This window comes from Liolophura sinensis, chromosome 5 (assembly GCF_032854445.1).
Source record: "Liolophura sinensis isolate JHLJ2023 chromosome 5, CUHK_Ljap_v2, whole genome shotgun sequence".
Taxonomy (NCBI): Eukaryota; Metazoa; Mollusca; class Polyplacophora; order Chitonida; family Chitonidae; genus Liolophura; species Liolophura sinensis.
Genome location: NC_088299.1, coordinates 11,566,790 through 11,587,735, shown reverse-complemented (window position 1 = coordinate 11,587,735; position 20,946 = coordinate 11,566,790). Strand labels below are relative to the sequence as shown.

At 37.3% G+C, this 20,946-nt stretch overlaps 1 protein-coding gene across 8 annotated transcripts in view; it reads left to right on the top strand.

The window, feature by feature from the left end:
- The window catches only part of LOC135465600 (uncharacterized), a 101,002-nt gene that overhangs the window by 59,590 nt on the left and 20,466 nt on the right, over positions 1 to 20,946 (top strand). For all 8 annotated transcript variants that reach the window (XM_064742872.1, XM_064742867.1, XM_064742869.1 and 5 more), the window contains 5 exons: positions 14,428 to 14,495; positions 16,886 to 16,991; positions 18,105 to 18,199; positions 19,285 to 19,396; positions 19,794 to 19,888. In XM_064742872.1, the coding sequence (XP_064598942.1) occupies positions 14,428 to 14,495; positions 16,886 to 16,991; positions 18,105 to 18,199; positions 19,285 to 19,396; positions 19,794 to 19,888 (476 nt within the window). The remainder of the gene's footprint in view (positions 1 to 14,427; positions 14,496 to 16,885; positions 16,992 to 18,104; positions 18,200 to 19,284; positions 19,397 to 19,793; positions 19,889 to 20,946) is intronic.

Below are 20,946 nucleotides of genomic sequence, written 5' to 3'. Positions count from 1 at the left end.
ATGTTACACCTGTAACATGATGGCATCTGTTATCATCATCCGCATCAGCGCTGTGAACAATTCTCACTTTGACATTTTTGAACCAGATTGATTGATTGATTAGCTTCTAGTTTTATACCTTACTCAGTATTTAACTACAGTGAATGTCAGCCAGGGTTAGGGGTAATCTTTAATGCTTGGTGTAATCCTGACCAAAGCACCGAGGCAGTTTTTACCTGCCAGGTTATAAGTTCAAGTTATTAATTTACAACACACTCACATCTGCGCAGAGTTTGCTTGAAAAATGTATGAAATCACCATGACATGCAGGCTTTATGTTGTGCTGTTTGTAAGTTTGAAGATTGTATCTCTATAATGGTTACCTATAAGGTATATTCCTATGTGTCACTGGTTATGGTAATGACATTCATCGTGTGAGACTTGAGAGATTACCTGAGTTGTGCATTACATGAGATAGGCAGGTGGGCTATAGACGTAATATCATGACATCACAGCTGTTGCTATGAGAGTTATATCTCATGTCATTCACCATGCAGGTGATTTAATTGACGTGTGATGTTGTAAGTATCATTACTGCTATGGAACCTTTATATAACTCCGCATGTATGTTTATTTGCGCTACCTCTTGATGGAGTGTCTTTAGAAGGACATTTTGATCTTTATTCTTTTAGCTCTTAGTCCAGGTGTGATGTTAACCTTTCTTACATGTAGCAGTTGGAATAATTAATAATGAAGTAGTATGTAGTGCAGTAAATTAAATTATTTAAATTAAATTAATGTTTAACTGAAAACAAGAGAGCTTACACACCACCTATTGACCTGGTGTGATGTATATTCAGGTGGCATTCAACATTTTTCATCAAATGCAAATCTGTAAAGTTTAATTATAAAAATAATTAAATGTCAGGGTAAACAATAACAGGACTGTTTATCGTAAAGTAAAAGTTTAAGGAAGAATGTTTTGTTCAAAAGTTAAGCAGATTTGGTTAACAGTGCTTCTGTCATGTATGTTTTTCCCAGATGTAATAGGTAACAGCTAGTACTACACTGTACCTCTCATTTCACTAAGGACCTCAATATGAGGGACTATTTACACCTGTGGTTGTGTAAGGGGTGAACGGGCACTCTCTGCTGAATACATTATGCTGTTCTACTTAAACACTTCACAGTCATACTTGTCAATTTTCCTAACTTTCCAGCTAATAACAATGTTATCTCAAGGGTAGGACAAAAAGTCAAACATATTTTTGTTCTCAGCGGAGATCTTTTCTCCGAGTCTGTCTTGAGTGGATGCTACAATGCACCAGTGAAATCACCTGTGAAAAAGTATGTGGTGGGCGGTAGATAAATTAACCTGGTCGATATAAAGCCAGGTAGAAATTCCTATCGTGAACCATGCTGTAGCTAACAATATGAGTCCATGCGTTTTGACATGGTGTTATCAGAGACGTACAGAGACTAAGAGGTGAATGATGGAGCCGTTTCCTGGGTGTTGGCTTTTGTTTTCTGCCTGTCAGCAGTGATGTTAGCAGAGATTTTCACCTGCCCAGGTGGACTGAAGGGTTAACACTTCAGTCCTGAGAGAGCGGGTCTTTGTACAAAGTTATTGAGGAGAGATGTCAAAAGTGTATGACCAGTGATGGAATGTTTTGACCTGTGTGGCCGTCATAACAGTCTTAGGGTCTTCTATAGTTATTGATGTCAGGTCATTCAGGGGATTAGGCAGGAGTCACCCCTAATATAATCTGAAAATATACCTGTCAGGTGTGAACTTGTTCAGTTTGATATTGTGTATGAAACTATATCCCTAGTATTTGGTTAGTCTATTGAAGACTTGGCATTTGGTTAATCTAGATTGACTTATATTAAAGATGGTATAGAATTGCTAGAATGTGGGTACATGTAAACTAAATCTCCTGGTATTTAGTTTAGTCTACAGCTGGTGGCATTACGCCAGATCTAAAATGCCTTGTATTTGATTTAGTCTCGAACTGCTGGTGTTCATGTTATTGTGGGACTCCTAATATTTGATTAGTCTCTGGACTTTGTAGGGTTTGTTTAGTCTCGTTTTGTAAGTCTAGAACTCATGGTAGTTGGCTAGTCTAAAACTTGCACTGGTATTTGGTTAGCCTAGAACTCATAATATTTGGTTAGTCTAGAACTTCTGGCATTTAGTTGGTCTAGAACTCATAGTATTGGGTTAGCCTAGAACTTCTGCTATTTGGTGAGTCAAGAACATGGGGTATTTGGTTAGTCTAGTACTCATAGTATTTCGTCAGCCTAGAACTTCTATTTGTTTAGTCAAGAACTCCTGGTATTTGGTTACAACTCAGCCTTGAACTCTTGGTATTTGGTTTGTCAAGAACTCCTGGTATTTGTTTGGTTTAGAGCTTTGTATATTTGTTTAATAAAAAAAAATTCCAGGTATCCGCTGCAGTCTGTGTCAGGGCGTGGATCAGTGCAGCAAGACCTCTGAGGAGTTATACAAGAGGGGATTTAAAATTAGCAATGTTCAACAGAATAATCGATACAGAATATATCTGATGTTTAGTGCTTTTTTGCGCATATATATATATATATATAGTGTGTGTGTGTGTACAGGCAGAAAGTTGGTTTCTCATATGATAAGTAAGGGCATATGAGTGCTGAGTGTTTTGACGGACTGTCCCTCAAATGTTTCAGTAGTTTGATTAGCAGAAATTACATACATATGCAGGCACTGCCATTCTGCTCTCACATGGTAATTTCCGTACCTTTTGTCTTTACATTGTACTTCATGATGTGGCAGGACATATGTAGGGTTGGGTTCTTTTTTATAGGGCCCGTAAAAGTCATACCTGTTGCGCAGCATTATGTGTTCTTATTTGATAGGGTTGTCTTGTGCTGTACATGTAAATTATTCAGTTACAGGTGTGTTCCTTGCTCTTTACGCTATGATAGTATAGAGTGTTGATACTGGATATGTGTCATAGGCATCTCCAAACTGTCTACATAGGAAATAGCAACCACGCTCTGACAAACATTTACAAATTATACAGGATGGATACACTTAAGTGATTTTTGTACTGAATACGAGAATCAAGGTTTTAAAATAGCTGGATGTGGATGTGTTCATAAACACACGCCTGTCTACGGCCTTTGCTGGCTGGGTTTGTTGTGAGCATGGGGCACAGTTTGACACACAGGCAGCAGCAGCCATTTTAGTATAAGTGGATGTGTTTTGCTTTTAAACAAGGCTGTGTGTGCTTTAGGGGAGTCGATGTTTACTGCTGGAAGAAAATATCAAACAAATCAAGGGGAAAAAATAAGCCGCTCAACTGCACATATGAAAAAAAGGGGCCTTTTTAAGCATCTGAGTGATGGAAAGCAGTTAATCATATGTGGATGCATGCCAGCATGTATGTTCACCAGTGGTCAAGAATCAATGCAGAGTAAATGTACACGCTTGACCAGTGGTAACTCACGCTTGACCAACGGTAACTTACTACTTTGGCTCCACTGAACTGTCACATATTTCTGTGTTTTTCAGCTGACACTTTTGTGTACAGTTTTTTGGCACAATTTGTCTTGACAGCTGGATAATAACATGTCTGATATGTATCTCTCCCCCCCACCCCTACCCACCCCTGGATTAATGGATTAAATATTTATGTAGGAATTCATTTAGTCTTCAGGTGAAAGGAAACTTTTTTAGCATACCTTCAAATGCTGTTATTTTCCAGACACAAGAAAAATTTTCACTATTTTGGATACCTTTTAATTATGAATTGCATAAGAGCAGTCAGTGAATACCTGTATTTACTGTGCTAATATTGTTTGTGTAAACTTCACAAGTGTGGCGATAGATAACATTCAGATAAATCAACAAATACCAATGGTGGTATTGGCCTGATTTTAAGGTAATGCCTTTTCATGGAGCATACGATGCCAAATAATTTATACTTTGGCTTTCATTCTTAGCTTATAATTTACTCTAAGTCATGGAAATAAATAATTTTGGCATTTCTTTCTCTCATAACCTTTGAAATTATATATTTTCTTTTGCAACATTATTCTGATATAGTGTTCACTGAAGTCACACAGCAGTGAAATCTGGTTACATTACCATACATAAGTAAAACATTGTTGTACTTTGTGCTAAGGTTTAAAACTAAATTGCAAAAGTAAAAAGTTGTGAAGTAACAGCTGTAACTGTAATCCCCTAAACCAGTGCTGTCTGCTCAACCAGTCAGTTTCTGACAAGTGCATTCAAATTGAAATTCAAACAGGGTTTGGTTTAATTTTCGCTTCCTCCACCCAGAAATCCAAACACCAATTAATGAACTAAATAAATGAATAAATGTAAGAGAGATCAGACTGGAATGAAGTCAGGGATTTGAGGAAATAGGGCAAGTTACATTATAAATGATAAAGTAGATCAACCTTGCAGCTTTTCTCTGCTTTGTTCTGTTGTGCCTCATCTGAGCCAGGTTGGATGCTATGGATTTCTGTTTAGCATTGATTTTGGCCACTTTCCTGTGCATAATAAACACTGAGGCTGACTGAACAGGGACAACTGTTGGGCGGTTTTTATTGAGATCTGCACGTTGACTGGCATATTGCTCTTCATTGTATCATTGGGATGATGTTGATTTAGCTCCTTTGTGTGTTGACTTTGATGGGTCAGGTGTGTGAGCAAGGTAACAAGGCCTTTGTCAGTAAAAATATTTTCTATCTGTAGTTACATATATATGTGGGCAGTTTTTTTTAGGGTAAACTTTTTCAAAAGAGTTCAGTTTTCCAAACTGAATGAGATTTGTAGTCTAAATGTTAACTTATTTTAATACCGATAAGCATATTATTAATAATGAACAAATTGTTATTAATGAAAAAATGGTTAAAAACTAAAAGTACATGAAAGTGGATAAGTTGAAAATTTATTTTTCAAAATTTGTAAAAATATAAGAATACAGGAAGACAAAGGAAATCAGTCACTTAATATGGATATATGTGGGTTGGTCTGTGGTAGCTGATCTTTGTATAAAGCTCTCTACAGTATACAGAAAGTCCATTTTTACCTGGCAAATGGCCCAGGAATTTCCTCCCATACCTGTAAACCATGTCCAGGTACAATACTATTGAGGAGGTATTTCACAGGAAATTGGCCATCAAATCAATGAAAAGGTGGCTCAGTGTATCAGCGTCTGGCATTCTGGTGGTCATTAAGGCCCTGTGCACCTGTCAGAATAAGCCTTACAGTTGTCATTTTCCGCTGACTGGCTTTGATGAGACAGGTGGGCATGGGTACATTATAAACTCTATAGCACAGTAGGAATTCTGTGAAACATCTACAGTTACCTCCCTTTTGAAGTGTTGGCAAGTGGTGTTTTAGTAGAAAAAATATAATGGATTTTTTAGAGATACATGTAATACAAAATAAGAAACTCAAACATCATGGGTCATATGTGGGAAGGCCTGCTGATGGTCGTGGGTTTCCTCCAAGCTCTGCCAAGTTTCCTCTCGTCATAAAGTTAGTGGCTTTCCTATGGTTGAAATATTCTTGAATACAGCGTAAAACACCAACCAACCAAATAAATAAATAAATGAATAAATCACACAACATTTCACAGCAACTCAAATATATTTACCTAAATATATACTGTATATACTATGACTGAATTATTTATTTATTTGATTGCTGTTTTACGCCATACTCAAGAATATTTCACTTATACAACGGTGGCCAGCATTATGGTGGGAGAAAACTGGGTAGAACCTGGGGGAACTCATGACCGTGGACTGAATTAAAGGAATTATATAGTGTATATAATCTGCTATAATCTGGTTTAGTGGTGAGTATATTCAGTTTGCCCTGGAGTTTAGAAATGAAGAATGATCACCCTGTGATGTAAGAAAATTAACCTGTGATAGGTTAATCAATACTTCTCATGGGTTTCACATCAGTGCTGAAAGGTGACGTAAATAATCACAGCAAGGTAGCGACTTCATTTTACCTGTCATGTTAACCCCATGTGCAGGCTTTGATTAACATCCAGTGAAGTATTTATGGAGAGCAAGGTACACCTGAACTGTATTTCTGAATATTGGTGTGGGAAAAATAGGAAAATGAAAACCTTTCATTCCGCTGAATGACTACAGCACAGTCTGTGATGCAGAGTGAAAGAGTTTTGATGGCCCGGAGCATTCACATGGTAGAAATATTCCTAGCGTCTAGAATCTTATTTTTGAAATAATCTGAAGGTGTACTAATATTTGCTCCAATTCTGTAACATGCTGCTTACAAGTAGTTTTGTTCACATTTCATCAGGGATGTAGTGTATTTTTGCAACACTGTATTATTTAGTTGTTCGAAAGGCAAAACTTTCCTTTTTTTTCCTTAACAGGGCCCAGTTTTATAAGATGATAATATTTCATAAAATACAATAATCACATATAAAATATACAAATGTACGATAAAAAAAATTGTTGTATGCCGCTTTGTGAAATAAAACACTAATTAACTTCTTGGTAAATATTTATAAAGAAAAGAGCAGTTTGTGTCAGTAGCCTGGTAGTGATGACAATGATTATTGTATTTATGGTACAGATCTGACCAGCAATATTTATACACACAAACATGCCCATCACTGGGAGGCAGGTAAGCCCAGTCCTTGATTTTGTCATGTGCAGACCAGCTGTTGACCTTGTGCCCTCTGACCTCTGTGACCTGATGGGAATGGTTTACAGTGGAGGTTAGTTGAGTACAAATTGGCTGTGTCATCTGTGCTGATGACTGTCTACTCAGTCTGTGATACATCCTCATCAGAGGATAATTATACCATTACTATGAATAAAGTGATATCTGGGCTTTTTTTTTTTTTTTTTTGTTCTTGGGTAATAGTGCGTAATCTGATAATTTTAAGTTTGATTATGTAGCTAAAACTATGTGTATCAATTATTTTCCAGTTCTACATTATTCTGTAATTTTGAAAAAAATTTTCTGTAATACAGGCGGATAATTTAGTTGGTAGATATTGGTGGATCATTTGCTCGATATTGAGATAAATAAAACAACTTTAAAAGTCATACTGACTGGCAATAAAATTGGAGCAATTATTAACACAAAATTCCGTAATTTATCATTTCTTTTGGTTCTTTTCTTCGTGTTGTTTATTTAACCGCATGCCTTCCACCAACATGGTGGGTATATTTGTACTCCACACATGGGAAGGTTGGTTGGTGTTAAACTTGTCAGTGGTTTACCCTCAGCGCACAGGATTCCTTCCTACATAAAACTTACTGCCATTGTATAAGTGAAAAATTCTGGAGCAAGGTGTAAACCTAAAATCAAATATAGAAATAAATAAATACACTGTTTTCTAGTTAAGGTATGTTATTCAAAAATTCACAATGTTAAAATTCTTCTTTGTACTCTCAGCGACTATTTTCATTGTAAACAGGTTTTATTTTTATCTCAATTGACAGTGGGTGCAGGTTGTATACAGACACAGGTTGGCATGTTTCATGTATAGAACATGCTTGTTGTGTTGAGGTAAGCGGGCCAAATTACAAAGAAACATTGAAATGTCAGATTTGATTGGTCCAATGAAGGCGACACCGTGTGACACGCAGTTAGAGAGTTCAATGATAGTTAACCAGGAAGACATGGGAACTGTTGGTATTACATACACATGTACATATCACAGCTGTCAACCTTTATAAACTGTTTAAACTTAGCTGTTAAAAAAAGATAGAAATGAAATAAATAACTGAAGTCCGACAGGAGATCGAGTGCTCAGAATTCCAGCGGGGACTGGGAGGAATAGTTATTTGGGTGGAGGAAAGACATTTTTTTTTGTTTCGAGACAGAATTTTTAGTGGACAGATACAAGAACGTGAGAGTATGAATACAGTGCTGTGTACTGTCCAACAGGAACGATAGGTAAATAAGTAGCTATAGTCAGAACAGGTTCTCTCCAATAGAACTGAGGCAATCAATAAGCAATGAGCGAGAAGATATTCAGCATTCCAAAACACCTGGCAGCGTGACCTCCACTGACCTACATCTGCATTGAGGTCGCCGTAATGTTATGAAGCTGCTTTCTGCATATCATTGCACGTGCAATATCTTCATAGGATCAGAAATTTATGTATGAAATTTGTCTGCAGTATGTAAGACAGATTGATATAAATGTTCATATCTGTGTGTGCATGCGTGATAGGAATTTGGATGTTGGTTAAGAGAAAGGTAATTTAGTGTTATGAACTATGCTTATAGCTTAGATGTCCAACTCTGTTTAAAACATGTTGTTTTTAATACTGCATTAAATACTGGTAACCATAATATTACTGCGGTAATGTTACACCTCTAGTATATAGTTATATTAGGTACCAGAGTATTCAAGAATCAAATGATACCATTTGTTTACTGGTAGATATATACACATTTTGTAATTAAATCCCCAAAATTATATTTTAAAACTGGTATTACATACAAGGAAATCAGCATTATGTAAAAATCTACTGGAATAACATTAACACAGTATTTACAGTGTCCTTATTCAGCCAGTTAGGTTGTGCACCTTCAGTCCCAAACCTTTCAATCAACACAAAGTTATGTGACATACTTGAGTTACATACAGATAGGTGTGTATATCATACATCAGTGTTACCTGTTTGGATGACATACACGTGGAAGTAAAACTATTTGACACGGTTGATAGCTAGGGTGTAAGATAGATCGAGCTACATTACAATTGTACATGTACATGTAGGTCAGCTGTTTTAATACAGCTATGTACAGGTCTCCTGGATGTTAAAACTTGCACCTAAGATACATTCTCAGAGGCAGCTAAAACAGTACTGTCTACTACCTGTTTTCTCATATAGTAAATGAAAGGTGTTGATATGAGAGAATCTTGTTATTTGTGAGGCGACATTAAAAAATCCAACACTGCTAAAATCCACCTCTTTATTTTATCTGATTTTATTGTCTTGTAAGATTTTCGTATCTTCCAAGACCTTTCTTATCACTTTAGTATGTGTTTAATTCTAACAATTGCTGGAACAGTCAACATTTCCCACAGATTAAATGACTGTTCAGTTTATTTTTGTACCATCCCCCCACATTTAAGAAAAAGTCATTCTGCCTGTAAAACAAAAATATTAATTGGTGAGGCCTAAAGTAATAGGAGATGTATTCTGTTGGTTAACAGAAATTGGGATATCATTGCGAAAAAAAAGGAAAAAAGAAAAACTAAATAAAAACGATTCATGCTAAACAGAAAGTTAATTTGCATTTTTCTAACAAAACCTGGTCTGCCAGCAACCTGTGGATGGTCCTGGGTTTCCCCTGGGCTCTGCCTAGTTTCCTCCCACGATAATGCTGGCCACCGTCGTATAAGTGAAATATTCTTGAGTACGGTGTAAAACACCAATCAAATCTAACAAAAACCCAGATAAAAACTGTTCCATGTACATCCACAATATCGTCCACATTTGTATGGTTTTCATTAGCTGTATAAGTAGATCATAATTTGCAACCTGTTTTATTTTTAGAAACTTATAAAGATTTCAGGCTTTGTATTAAGTACATAAATATGATTGGTCATCCTTGCTTGCTCGTCTGTTAATTTGCTGTGCCGAAATGAAGTACTGCAGTTTGTCAAGTCACAAGAATCACTCATTTATATAGGTGGATTCACACAACTTTGTGTAAGGGTACAACTTCGTGCGCAAATCTTGTTTACTTCTTATTGTACAGTTAATATTCATGCATCTCTATGCTGAACAATCTTTACCAGCAGAACTACTTTAAAATCGCTCATAATAAAAACGCAAATGTTGCTGACTTCTGGCTGGTACAGCTGCTAATATATAGGCATCTCTACACTAGCCATCATCCTACACGGGCCTAAGTGAAAAATTCCTGAGCATGGCATTAAAACACAGTTGAATAAGCATAAAATAAAATATACCTGTATCTGACTGTATCAGTCAGCCAGGAATAGCAGTGTGTGTAGTGGGTGGAGAAGGTAGAGAGGTATTAAATGAACTGTGTAATAGTTCACCTCAGTCAAGGGGTGAAAATAGTATTTTTTTTGTTACATAGAAATGTAGATACTCTGATGTACCCTGAGTGTACACTTAATATCACAAAAGAGCAGAGAACGGTGGTATAACACCTGACCAGCAAGTTGTATGGTGCGTCGGACAGGTGACAAATAGGCGTCTATTGATACGGCCAATTGCCATGAAATATCATACTCCTCGTCAGCCTTGTGTGCATGACAACTGTTTGCTCTTTTTCACACGGACTTAAAGTGGCTGGTGTAGACCATAAATGTTACGTGAATGTTGTTGTCGTCCCACAGTTAGCAATTTACACTGTGGGAAAGTTCCCACAGCTGTGGGTGCCTACTCTATTGTAACATATCTGAGGCTTGCTCAACATCCTGTAGTTGTCATGGTTGTAGAGCTAGGAGAAGTCCGGGGGAGGGGGGGGGGGGGGGAAGCAGAGGCCATATGTTATTAGGTGGGGTGCGTTCACGAACTGAGTAGCTCCCTGTAGCTTCACTAACAGCTCTACTGAATTCACAGGAAGCGTTTGTAAGACTTGTAGGTGTGAAAAAGTCTATTAATAAAGTTAAAAGTGATTGATATAGGTCAACCTTTAATGCCAACAATTTGAAAAGGACCATACTAATCCCTCTAATTTTATTTGAGTCCTCAGTGAATTTTATTAATTATAGTGTTTGCCCTAAAAGTTCACTGAAAAAAAAAGCATTTTTAAAGGCACATAAAAATATATATATATATATAAAATATTGCTTTAGGTGCTGAACATTACATTTTTCCAGTGTCATCGTCCTACCCCTCAAACTAAATCCTCAGAAAACTTTTCTGATCAAGATAAAACAACTGGACAAAATGACCAAAATTTTGGTCAAATGCAATATACATGTACAATACTGATGCATGTAATACTATGTAATACTAACATTGTTGAAAATTTATAATAAAAAATATTGTTTAGGAGATGCGGTCTTTTATTATGATGTATTTAGCAAAAGCCCCCTTCCTATTGCCGTTATAATATTTGTATACATGTACATGCAAATTGCTCCCATGTTTACAGGTATTCGTGCCTTGATCAGTCATACTGCCTCGCACTGTGTAGGCTTAATCCCCCATTCATGAGTGTTGACCACTGAGGTCAGAAAGTGCATTAGATTGACCAATGGTCAGAGGTTTGACCAGCAGCCCACATGAAGTGACCAGTCACTCCCTGATGTCCAGACAGACCACAGGAATGTGGGGCTGATTGACATCAGTATGCTTGTCCACCTGTGTACCTGTGGGTAGTATTGTAACTAATCAAACATGTCCACCTGTGTGTGTATATAGTGTACTGTATAATATACAGGTAGACATGTCAACAAATATACATATTTGTCACTAACACAGCTTGAGCCTCCATCCAATAGCCATACATCTTTTCATTCTTTAATTTTAACAACCACAAGATTATTCAGGCAAACAAAGGAATAGATTTGTTACCAAACTGAATAAAAAACAAAAACAATTATAATGCCACAGGTGAAGATGTTTGGAAAAACATACTTAGGGGTTTAAAATATCTGCAATGGAATGGTACACTTCACAGATTGCTATGCATTAAAGTATAATGTACATCTTTTGTTGGTCAACTCCTTATTTTTCTCCTAGGTTTACCTCAACTGTTAGTCTTTTGTTACACTGGTCATCAGAAATGCCTGAAAACCACCACAACATAGCTGTGGTCATTGAGCACCTGAGATGTGTAAACATAATCTGAGTGTGTCTAAAGTGGGAAGGTAAACGCTGATTGTGATCTCTGTCGTGACAGATGGGCTTATACCAGCTCACAGTAATCCTTACCCTAATCCTCAGTGACACACCTTATTCCCAATGTCCAGTCATAATTCTTTTGAATGGTTGCATGCAAATATAACCATTTCGCATATGAAAGAGAGACTTTCAGAACAATTTATGCATGTTTTTAATTTTTGATTTTGGAGACAAGACTATATTGGTTGGATTAGCAAATTACAAGGCTTCAGAAAAAGTATAATTTTATCAGTCTACACCCAATATTGCCTTCAGATTATGCTTGCAAATTCAGATCAACACCTTGCAAACATGCAAAAAGGTCAAAGAATTACAGTATACATTTTAATATATAAAATATTTTTCTTAGTTTAAATCCTTTTTTTATTAGGTATTTCCTTATGTTATGGTGAGCTTTAACAATAATTACTATATTTCCTCTTTAGCAGTTTTTCATAACAGAAGTTATGAGTATAGTGCCATTTAAGAAACTTTTTGTGAAATTTGTTTAAGTTCCTAGCCAAAGACCCTAGCCAAAGTGTTGACATCAAAACTTTCATTTTAAGGTCTTAATGTGCTTCCTAAAGTGCGTTTTACAGCCAAAATCCAGGTGAAATACAGTTATCCTGGTAATCATGTACTGCCTATTAAGAAGAATGCTTTGTTTTGGTAAAATTCCTTTAATAGTTAGCTATCTTATTCATGTAATTGAGTGGCATGGATGTGTTTAATTGATACTATGAGGTGTAGTTATGACTGACCCCCACTGTAGGGGATCAGTGTCCGTGTGGTGAGGGGGCGTAGCCTGAGGGGGTATGTGATATGTGTGGTCATTAGGACAGAGTTAAGATTCAGATTTGCATACCTTACCTGAACAGGTAAGGTCTGATCAGCCTCTATAGGGCTCTTAGAATTGTGGACTGCCCCCAGGGGGTTTTGACATCAAAACTTTGGACTCTACTCTCACAGGGAGTGTGTGTGAGGGGAAATAATCTTACTGTGAGAGTGTGACAGGGAAATGTCCTCCCCCTCCCACCAAATCCTCTGTTTGCATTTCCTCCCCTGAAATTCTCTTGTACATAGTAATCAGCCTCAGATGGACTGGACAAATAAGTGGGTGGGCAGTGTATAAAATTAACAGTGTAACCTCAAAATGACCAGTGCTAAGTTAATGGTAGAGTAGTGCGGTGTGAACTTGGATTTCCTGTGTGGTACCTTATCCGTCCTGGCCCCTGAACAACGGGAAGGAAATAGATTTGTGGTGAGGGGAGACTATCCAGTATCTGGCCTTTTGTTTCCACTCATTCATAAAAAACAGTTTGGCGTCAAACTGACATGACAGCTCCTCTGTTGTCTGGACAGGGCACAAATTTGAGCGTAATTGCGAGAAATGAATCAGTGGTGAGAGGCTGTAGCGGACTGAAAGGGACTGATTTTTTGCATAGTGCATGATGTTGACCTAAAAGTGAACTCCTTGGTACCGATCTCGTAGTGATGCTAACTAAAGTGGATTTACCCATCATGGGGTATGCATGTTCTTTCCTGGACATGAAAACACAGTGGAAAGGTAAGATGTATCAAGCTATTCAGCAGTACTGAAAATTTATTTAGTAGTTCGATTGGTTTTTGAAAAAGAGCATATTGAAGAATTTGCGAGATTACTCTCAGTGAGGAGATAACTTGACGAAACCAAGTATGGCCGAAGATAATTGAAGGATACCACCCACACCTTTTGTCTTCAGATATGTCCTGTCTACAAGGGGTGTGGTTTATGGCTATCAGAATATTGGGATAAAATTCAATGGTAATCCATTGATGCCAGCTGACTGTCCCATCTAACTTAAAATCATAGTCAAGCTCTTTTACATCTGGCTTTGAATTCAGTTGCCATTGGTCTGTTGACTGCAGAGAGTCCAACACTTTAGGCAAATGAGCCAGCAAGCTTGTCCCTCATACAAGGTTCAAACTTGAGGACTGTATTGATACAAGCATCAAGCTGGGGTTGGGTTCTGAGCTGTTTAATGTATTTCAACATTTAGTTCATCATCTTTTTGCCAGTGTATATCTATATGTATATATATTGTTTTCAAAATCTTGTTGCAAGTGGTTTACACAATCCAAATTAACATGTTTTCTAACATGTGTAACATATTGTTTCAAATTGTTTGTGTCTGAGGGCCTAATGGTAGATTTAACCCAGAGTTGACTGAGTATACACATTGTATTTTAACCTCTTGAAATAAAGCCATTATTATTATTATTATTTTAGTTGTCCTTTAGGTGATTATAGATTACATTAGAATCATAAATGTATTAATATTTGTTAGTACAACATTAGTTGTTCCTCCCACCATAATGCTGGCCGTCGAAACATTCTTGAGTACAGCGTAAGACGCCAAGCAAATAAATAAGTACCAGTATTAGGTGTCTCCTTCCTCCAGAACTGAGGGCTGGGCCAAATTTATCTAGCTTTGGTGGCTGAGTTGAAAGGTTGACCTTCGAAAGAGACGTTTTGGTTCCAGAATCTTTATTCTAGCTCAATATTGTATTTTCATACTTTTAATTTCTTGTCTTTTGCAGAAAAACTTTTGAACTCCACAGGCAGAGAATTAAGACGTGCCTTATTCTCTCTCAAGCAGATTTTTCAGGTAAGAGTTTTGTTTGTGTTCACCGCACAGATAATTAAAACAATCAACTGTTAAATTTGTAAAAGTAAAAACATTACACTCATAAATGTAAATGAATCAGGTTCTCCTTCTGAATGTACTGTATGTTTGGTTATAATTTGAAAAGAAACCCTTTTTACCTTTTGAGTCAAAGCTTTGCACTGTATTGTTACTACCTGCCCTTTCAGTGATGTTTTCTTGGTATGCAAACTGCCTACATAAAGGTAGTCACTACTTTGGCAGAAAAGGTACCCCCTCATGACTGAGTTGTGACAGTTTTGATTGAAGTTATCAAAAACCAGTACAATGTATGTACCGTATTTCCTCAACCTGTTTGCATATGAAAGAGCAACTTTAGATGCAATTTATGCACACTTTTAAGTTGATTTTTGAGACAAATCTACAGTGGTTGGATTGGCAAAGTGTAATTTTATCAGTTGACACAGAATAATGCCATCAGAATATGCGTGAATACACACTGTGCAAACATGTGAATAGTCAAGTCTTTCCCCTGATCCAAACGAATACGCAATAAATGTATTAAAAACTAGATAGTGTTCGTAATTGAGATAATTTCTCTTAGACAAATGTATAATCCTAGATAACGAGCAAATGTTGTTCTCTGAGAAACCGTTTGGTTAGGTTTAGGTTTATATCCAGTTGGTTACACCTGAGTGACAGCTAACAACGCTACATCCTCCACAATAACAGCTTAATCTGATTTATCCTGTAGATAAAGCTGGCAGTATTAAAAAAAAAAAACCGATGATAATTTGCTACATTGTGTTCAAGTGCATTAGAAGATAAAGTGTTGATCTGTTTAGATAGGTATGTGTGCTCATACATGAGATGACAAAAACATGCATTTACTATTACATGAGATGAAAAAAAACATGCATTTACTGTTACATGTCTATACTGTTATTAATATTTAGAACCCATGAAACCATAAGCGAACAGGTTTAGCACTGCACTTGTTTACAAATAAGGATGAGTAATTACATCCTCTAAATACGCCCATACCACTATTAAAGAAACATTGTTGTCTCGTTAATTAAACAAAAAACAGACGTATTTAACCTTGAACAGTGCCTGTATATTTAATACTCAGAGCGATAATTGCAACGCGTGCAATGAAACTATTCTGGTCTAGGCATGAATGTGAATGTTCCTATCACTTTAGACTACAGGTATAAGACAGTTACATGATTGTATTACACGTAGGAATTTCTGCCGTAGAATATTCTGGTGAGATTTCATGATCATCTTCATTATAGTATAGAGGTAATCTCCCTGAATAAAATCTTGTAGCTCCATCCTATACTGACTAAATTTTTGTCTCAGCTTGTCCAGTGATTTCTCATTGGATGGAGAAGGTTGACCTTAACACCAGTCAGAATTGTCATTTCAGTGCGCGGATAACTAAAAGAGCCTACATCAGCCTGCGGTTGGTCATGGGTCCCCCCGAGTATGGTATCCTTCCACATTGCTAGGTGGAACAAAGAAACAAACAAATCCATAAATAAATAAATAAATAAATAGATAAAAGAGCTTGCTTACCTGTATATTTCACTTTTGAAAATACATACGATAAGCATGAATGCAAGAATACAACAGTAGGCTGGTTAGAAAAGATGTTTCTTCATTTCCAGTTAGCAATAAATCATAATGGGGCTACAACGTCAGACTTCAGTGAGGGACACCTGAGAATGTTGAATGTCCCCTATCTGCGACCGTCGTGAAATTTTTGGTAAATTTTTAGTCAGATTTTAGTGAGATTTGAACTGTATGCAGCGAGAGAACGTTATTTAAATTATCAGCAACTGGGCCCGGGATCATGAAAGCAATCTTAGACTTGGGTCAAACTTTCAATGACTAAATCTGGTACATGTATATTTTTCTCCGTTATTTGATTTGAAATTTGTTGCACATAGGTTACCTACAATTTACATTATCAAGCAATATTTTAGTCTTGTTGTGTAAGAAACACAGCAAATTCAAGTTGACAGTGATCCTGTCGGCATGTGTATGTTAAGTCCCTGCGGGTCCAAGCATAACTGGCCTAGTTTTAACCCATAATTAACGAAGTAAGGAAAAATAGCCTCAAACAATTAGACCTTTGCTGTGTGATTTTATGTTAATGTGCCCTGCTCTGATGCTGTCTACCGTCATGCAGACAGTCTGAGTCCTTGCTTGGCGAGGAAGACTCGTGAAAAGGAAGATGCAAGGCATTTGCTTTTCTATGTATTGGTCTGTGTGAAAACTCCTGATGGAATTGGCTACTAAGTAAGCCTCACACTAAAACAGGACCAGCACTGTGGATGTGCTGTTAGAGATTGTGTTAGTAATTATGTTGATGTTCCCCCTTGTAGGATGACAAAGACTTGGTGCACGAGTTTGTCAACAACGATGGGCTTGATTGCCTTATTAAGGTGGGGGCAGAGGCCGACCAGAATTACCAGAACTATATCCTTAGAGGTGAGTCCACATTGACCTGAGCTTTCAACCCCCTGTTTTCATCCATATAGATGGAAACATTTGATATGCAGTGAAATTAATCTACTTTTTTGGGGGATATACAATCGAAGCTTCTTTAAGCCAGTCTTGGAGAGTATGATAAATATGGAGACTGATTTAACACCTGAAATTATTGGCTAACGTTCATCAATGGCTTGTCACAGGCGGCAGGCAGTTAGGTCTGTACAGGTTACTGATGAGATAGTAGTTTTATTCCAACTATAGCCTAGCCAGTACAGTACTAAATACCATTTCTATTGCTCATCTTGGCCCCACTAGTGGCAGATGGCCTCTAGAGAAATCCTAGCTGCCTCGTAGTATGTCTGTGAAGAATGTTTTTTACCCTTCGTCCTAAAAACTGCCTTGAGACTAGTATGTTATATAGTTCGCTGCCAAAGTATCATGATAAATCAGTTGTGGGTTATAGTTACATCAGATTAAATCACTGAGTGTGACATTTGATTACCTCTTTAATTAGAAAATTTATATATATCTATGTAGCATTTTACTGTGAGTAGCTCAAACTGATGTCCAGGGCATTTACTTTTGCCTCCAGGGACTTGTAACATTTTCTGTCAGGGAAAAAGGGCAGAAAACAAGACCCTAGGGACATGTTAATTGTGGATTATGACCTGGTGTTAAATGGGCCATTACTAAGGGGATGATTTCCACAGCTTCCGCTGAATTCCAGAATTCATCAAGACATTAGCCCTATAACACCTTTTAATTTAGCTAGGCTCTAATTACTTTTACTGGCCAGGGAGAAGAATATTAATATTCCTACATAATGTGCTTTTTTTTTCATTACAACTTAAGGAGATAATTAGGACTTTGGTTGACAGACCTTTGGGTTGATATTAATATTAACGTAAGCCAACCTTCACCCACCCTTCACCCCCCCCCCCCCCACCTCCCGAAGTCCTGACCTGGGAGCTATACAGATTGTAATTTCTTTTCTTCTATAAAGCAGGACAGTATACTGAATCACAGAGGACATAAGCTGCAGGTATTAACGGTATATCTGTAGAATACATCTTTATATTGTGACCAGGGGTGGATTTCTTTTTGTTTCAGCCTTGGGGCAGGTTATGCTCTATGTGGATGGGATGAATGGCGTGATTGCTCACAATGCTACAATACAGTGGCTGTACTCCCTGCTTTCTTCAAGGGTGAGTTTGTGCTAGATGCAACTCTTGTGACAGTATTACAACTATTGTATCAGCCAGTGTATAGCAGTCTTCAAGTGAAGGTGCCAGTTAAGAACACAAGGGAGAAATGGTAATGTAGAAGTGCATGTCAGAGTGAAGTCAACAATAACAATAATCAGCAGTATGATGTTTTGTGCATAATTAGTCATGTTCATTATCAAGATCTCTAAAAGCCTTCTGTAAAAAGTTTCGTTTGACCATGCTTAAAAAACAAAATGTAAATGCTGAAAAACCCATTTTCAATATATACAAAGTTAATATCTTGTAATATATATATATATATATATATATATATATATATATATATATATATTGTAATCTTGTCTTTTGCTGATTGTATTGCTTTGTATAGCATAATTAATGAATCTATGGCTACTTTTGGTAACGTTATATGTGCAAAATATTTGTCTGGTTACTTTTAGTATTTACTTGTAAATGCTGTGTTTGTTTTGTCACCCTATCAGAGGGCCTCTAGTTTTTGTAAATGACAGAGTAAATGTTCATCATTTGTCACTTTCAGAAAATAAAGTCACACATCAACAGCAAAACACTGCCCTCATTTGTACCCCTTTCAGAGATGATTGTGTTTTAACTGTTTATTACCGTACTAAGTTGCCTATCTAAACCAGTAAGTCTTGGATGGAATGAAATAGTAACCTTTGTACCCTAGTTCCTCAACCATTTCCCATATGAAAGATCTACTTTCAGTGCAACTTATGCATACTTTTACATTGATTTTGGAGATAAAACTACATTAGAAAAAATAGAATTTTATTGGCCAACACAGAACAGTGCCTTCAGAATATGGGTAAATAAACACCCTGCAAACATGTGAAAATGTTGACGAATTACTGTAATGCAAAATACTTAGATGACAGAGAAGATCTAGTACTTTCTTTCTAAATTGTACTCAGATAACTAAAGAAAAGATAATACTATAAAGGCATTTGTTTACTGACAAATTGGTCTTTGTGTGCCTGTATTGGGCACATATGACCAGAACTACAGCATTTTGCAGTGATAAGCCACCCACTCTGTGTTTACAGTATCGGCTGGTGATCAAGACAGCCCTCAAACTGTTACTGGTCTTTGTGGAATACACAGAATCTAACACTCAGCTTCTTCTGCATGCTGTGAATGTGGTGGACTCGAGGAGAGGTAAGAAGAACAAACAAGTTAAATGATGCATTTTGACTGTTGGTATTTGTGAAATATTCACCATATTACACCAAAAAGGTATCGTTGTGTTAAAAGTAAATACCATGGTGGATTCAGGATTAACAATTGTTGTTTATCTCAGCAGAAAGGTATAAAAACATTGTTTTGTCTTTCTGTGTATTTATCAAATATCACACTTTTGACACCAAAAACATAACAATGTAATAAATAAATGGATTCATGTTAGTACAAAGAGTATGATCTTAAAGTAAAAATGTAAAAAAAAATTATCCCATATTTTGGCCTTTTGTATACATGTATATATTACATCCCCATTCTGAAACATTGATGTCATGAAAGCTGTGAACAAATATGAACTGATGATGGTCTATTGTAGGTGCTAAACCGTGGAGCAATATCATGAACATTCTGGAGGAGAAAGACGGAGGAGACTCTGAACTTTTGGTCTATACCATGACACTTGTGAACAAGGTAGGGGTAGTTCTTGGCTCTCAGCTTTTGGTCTATACCATGACACTTGTGAACAAGGTAGGGGTAGTTCTTGGCTCTCAGCTTTTGGTGTATACCATGACACTTGTGAACAAGGTAGGGGTAGTTCTTGGCTCTCAGCTTCAGGTCTATACCATGGCACTTGTGAACAAGGTACGGGTAGTTCTTGGCTCTCAGCTTCGGGTCTATACCATGACACTTGTGAACAAGGTAGGGGTAGTTCTTGGCTCTCAGCTTCAGGTCTATACCATGACACTTGTGAACAAGGTACGGGTAGTTCTTGGCTCTCAGCTTTTGGTGTATACCATGACACTTGGCTCTCAGCTTCAGGTCTATACCATGACACTTGTGAACAAGGTAGGGGTAGCTCTTGGCTCTCAGCTTCGGGTCTATACCATGACACTTGTGAACAAGTTAGGGGTAGTTCTTGGCTCTCAGCTTTTGGTGTATACCATGACACTTGGCTCTCAGCTTTTGGTCTATACCATGACACTTGTGAACAAGGTAGGGGTAGTTCTTGGCTCTCAGCTTTTGGTCTATACCATGACACTTGTGAACAAGGTAGGGGTAGTTCTTGGCTCTCAGCTTCGGGTCTATACCATGACACTTGTGAACAAGGTAGGGGTAGTTCTTGGCTCTCAGCTTTTGGTGTATACCATGACACTTGGCTCTCAGCTTTTGGTCTATACCATGACACTTGTGAACAAGGTAGGGGTAGTTCTTGGCTCTCAGCTTTTGGTCTATACCATGACACTTGTGAACAAGGTAGGGGTAGTTCTTGGCTCTCAGCTTCGGGTCTATACCATGACACTTGTGAACAAGGTAGGGGTAGTTCTTGGCTCTCAGCTTTTGGCCTATACCATGACACTTGTGAACAAGGTAGGGGTAGTTCTTGGCTCTCAGCTTTTGGTCTATACCATGACACTTGATAACAAGGTAGGGGTAGTTCTTGGCTCTCAGCTTCGGGTCTATACCATGACACTTGTGAACAAGGTAGGGGTAGTTCTTGGCTCTCAGCTTTTGGCCTATACCATGACACT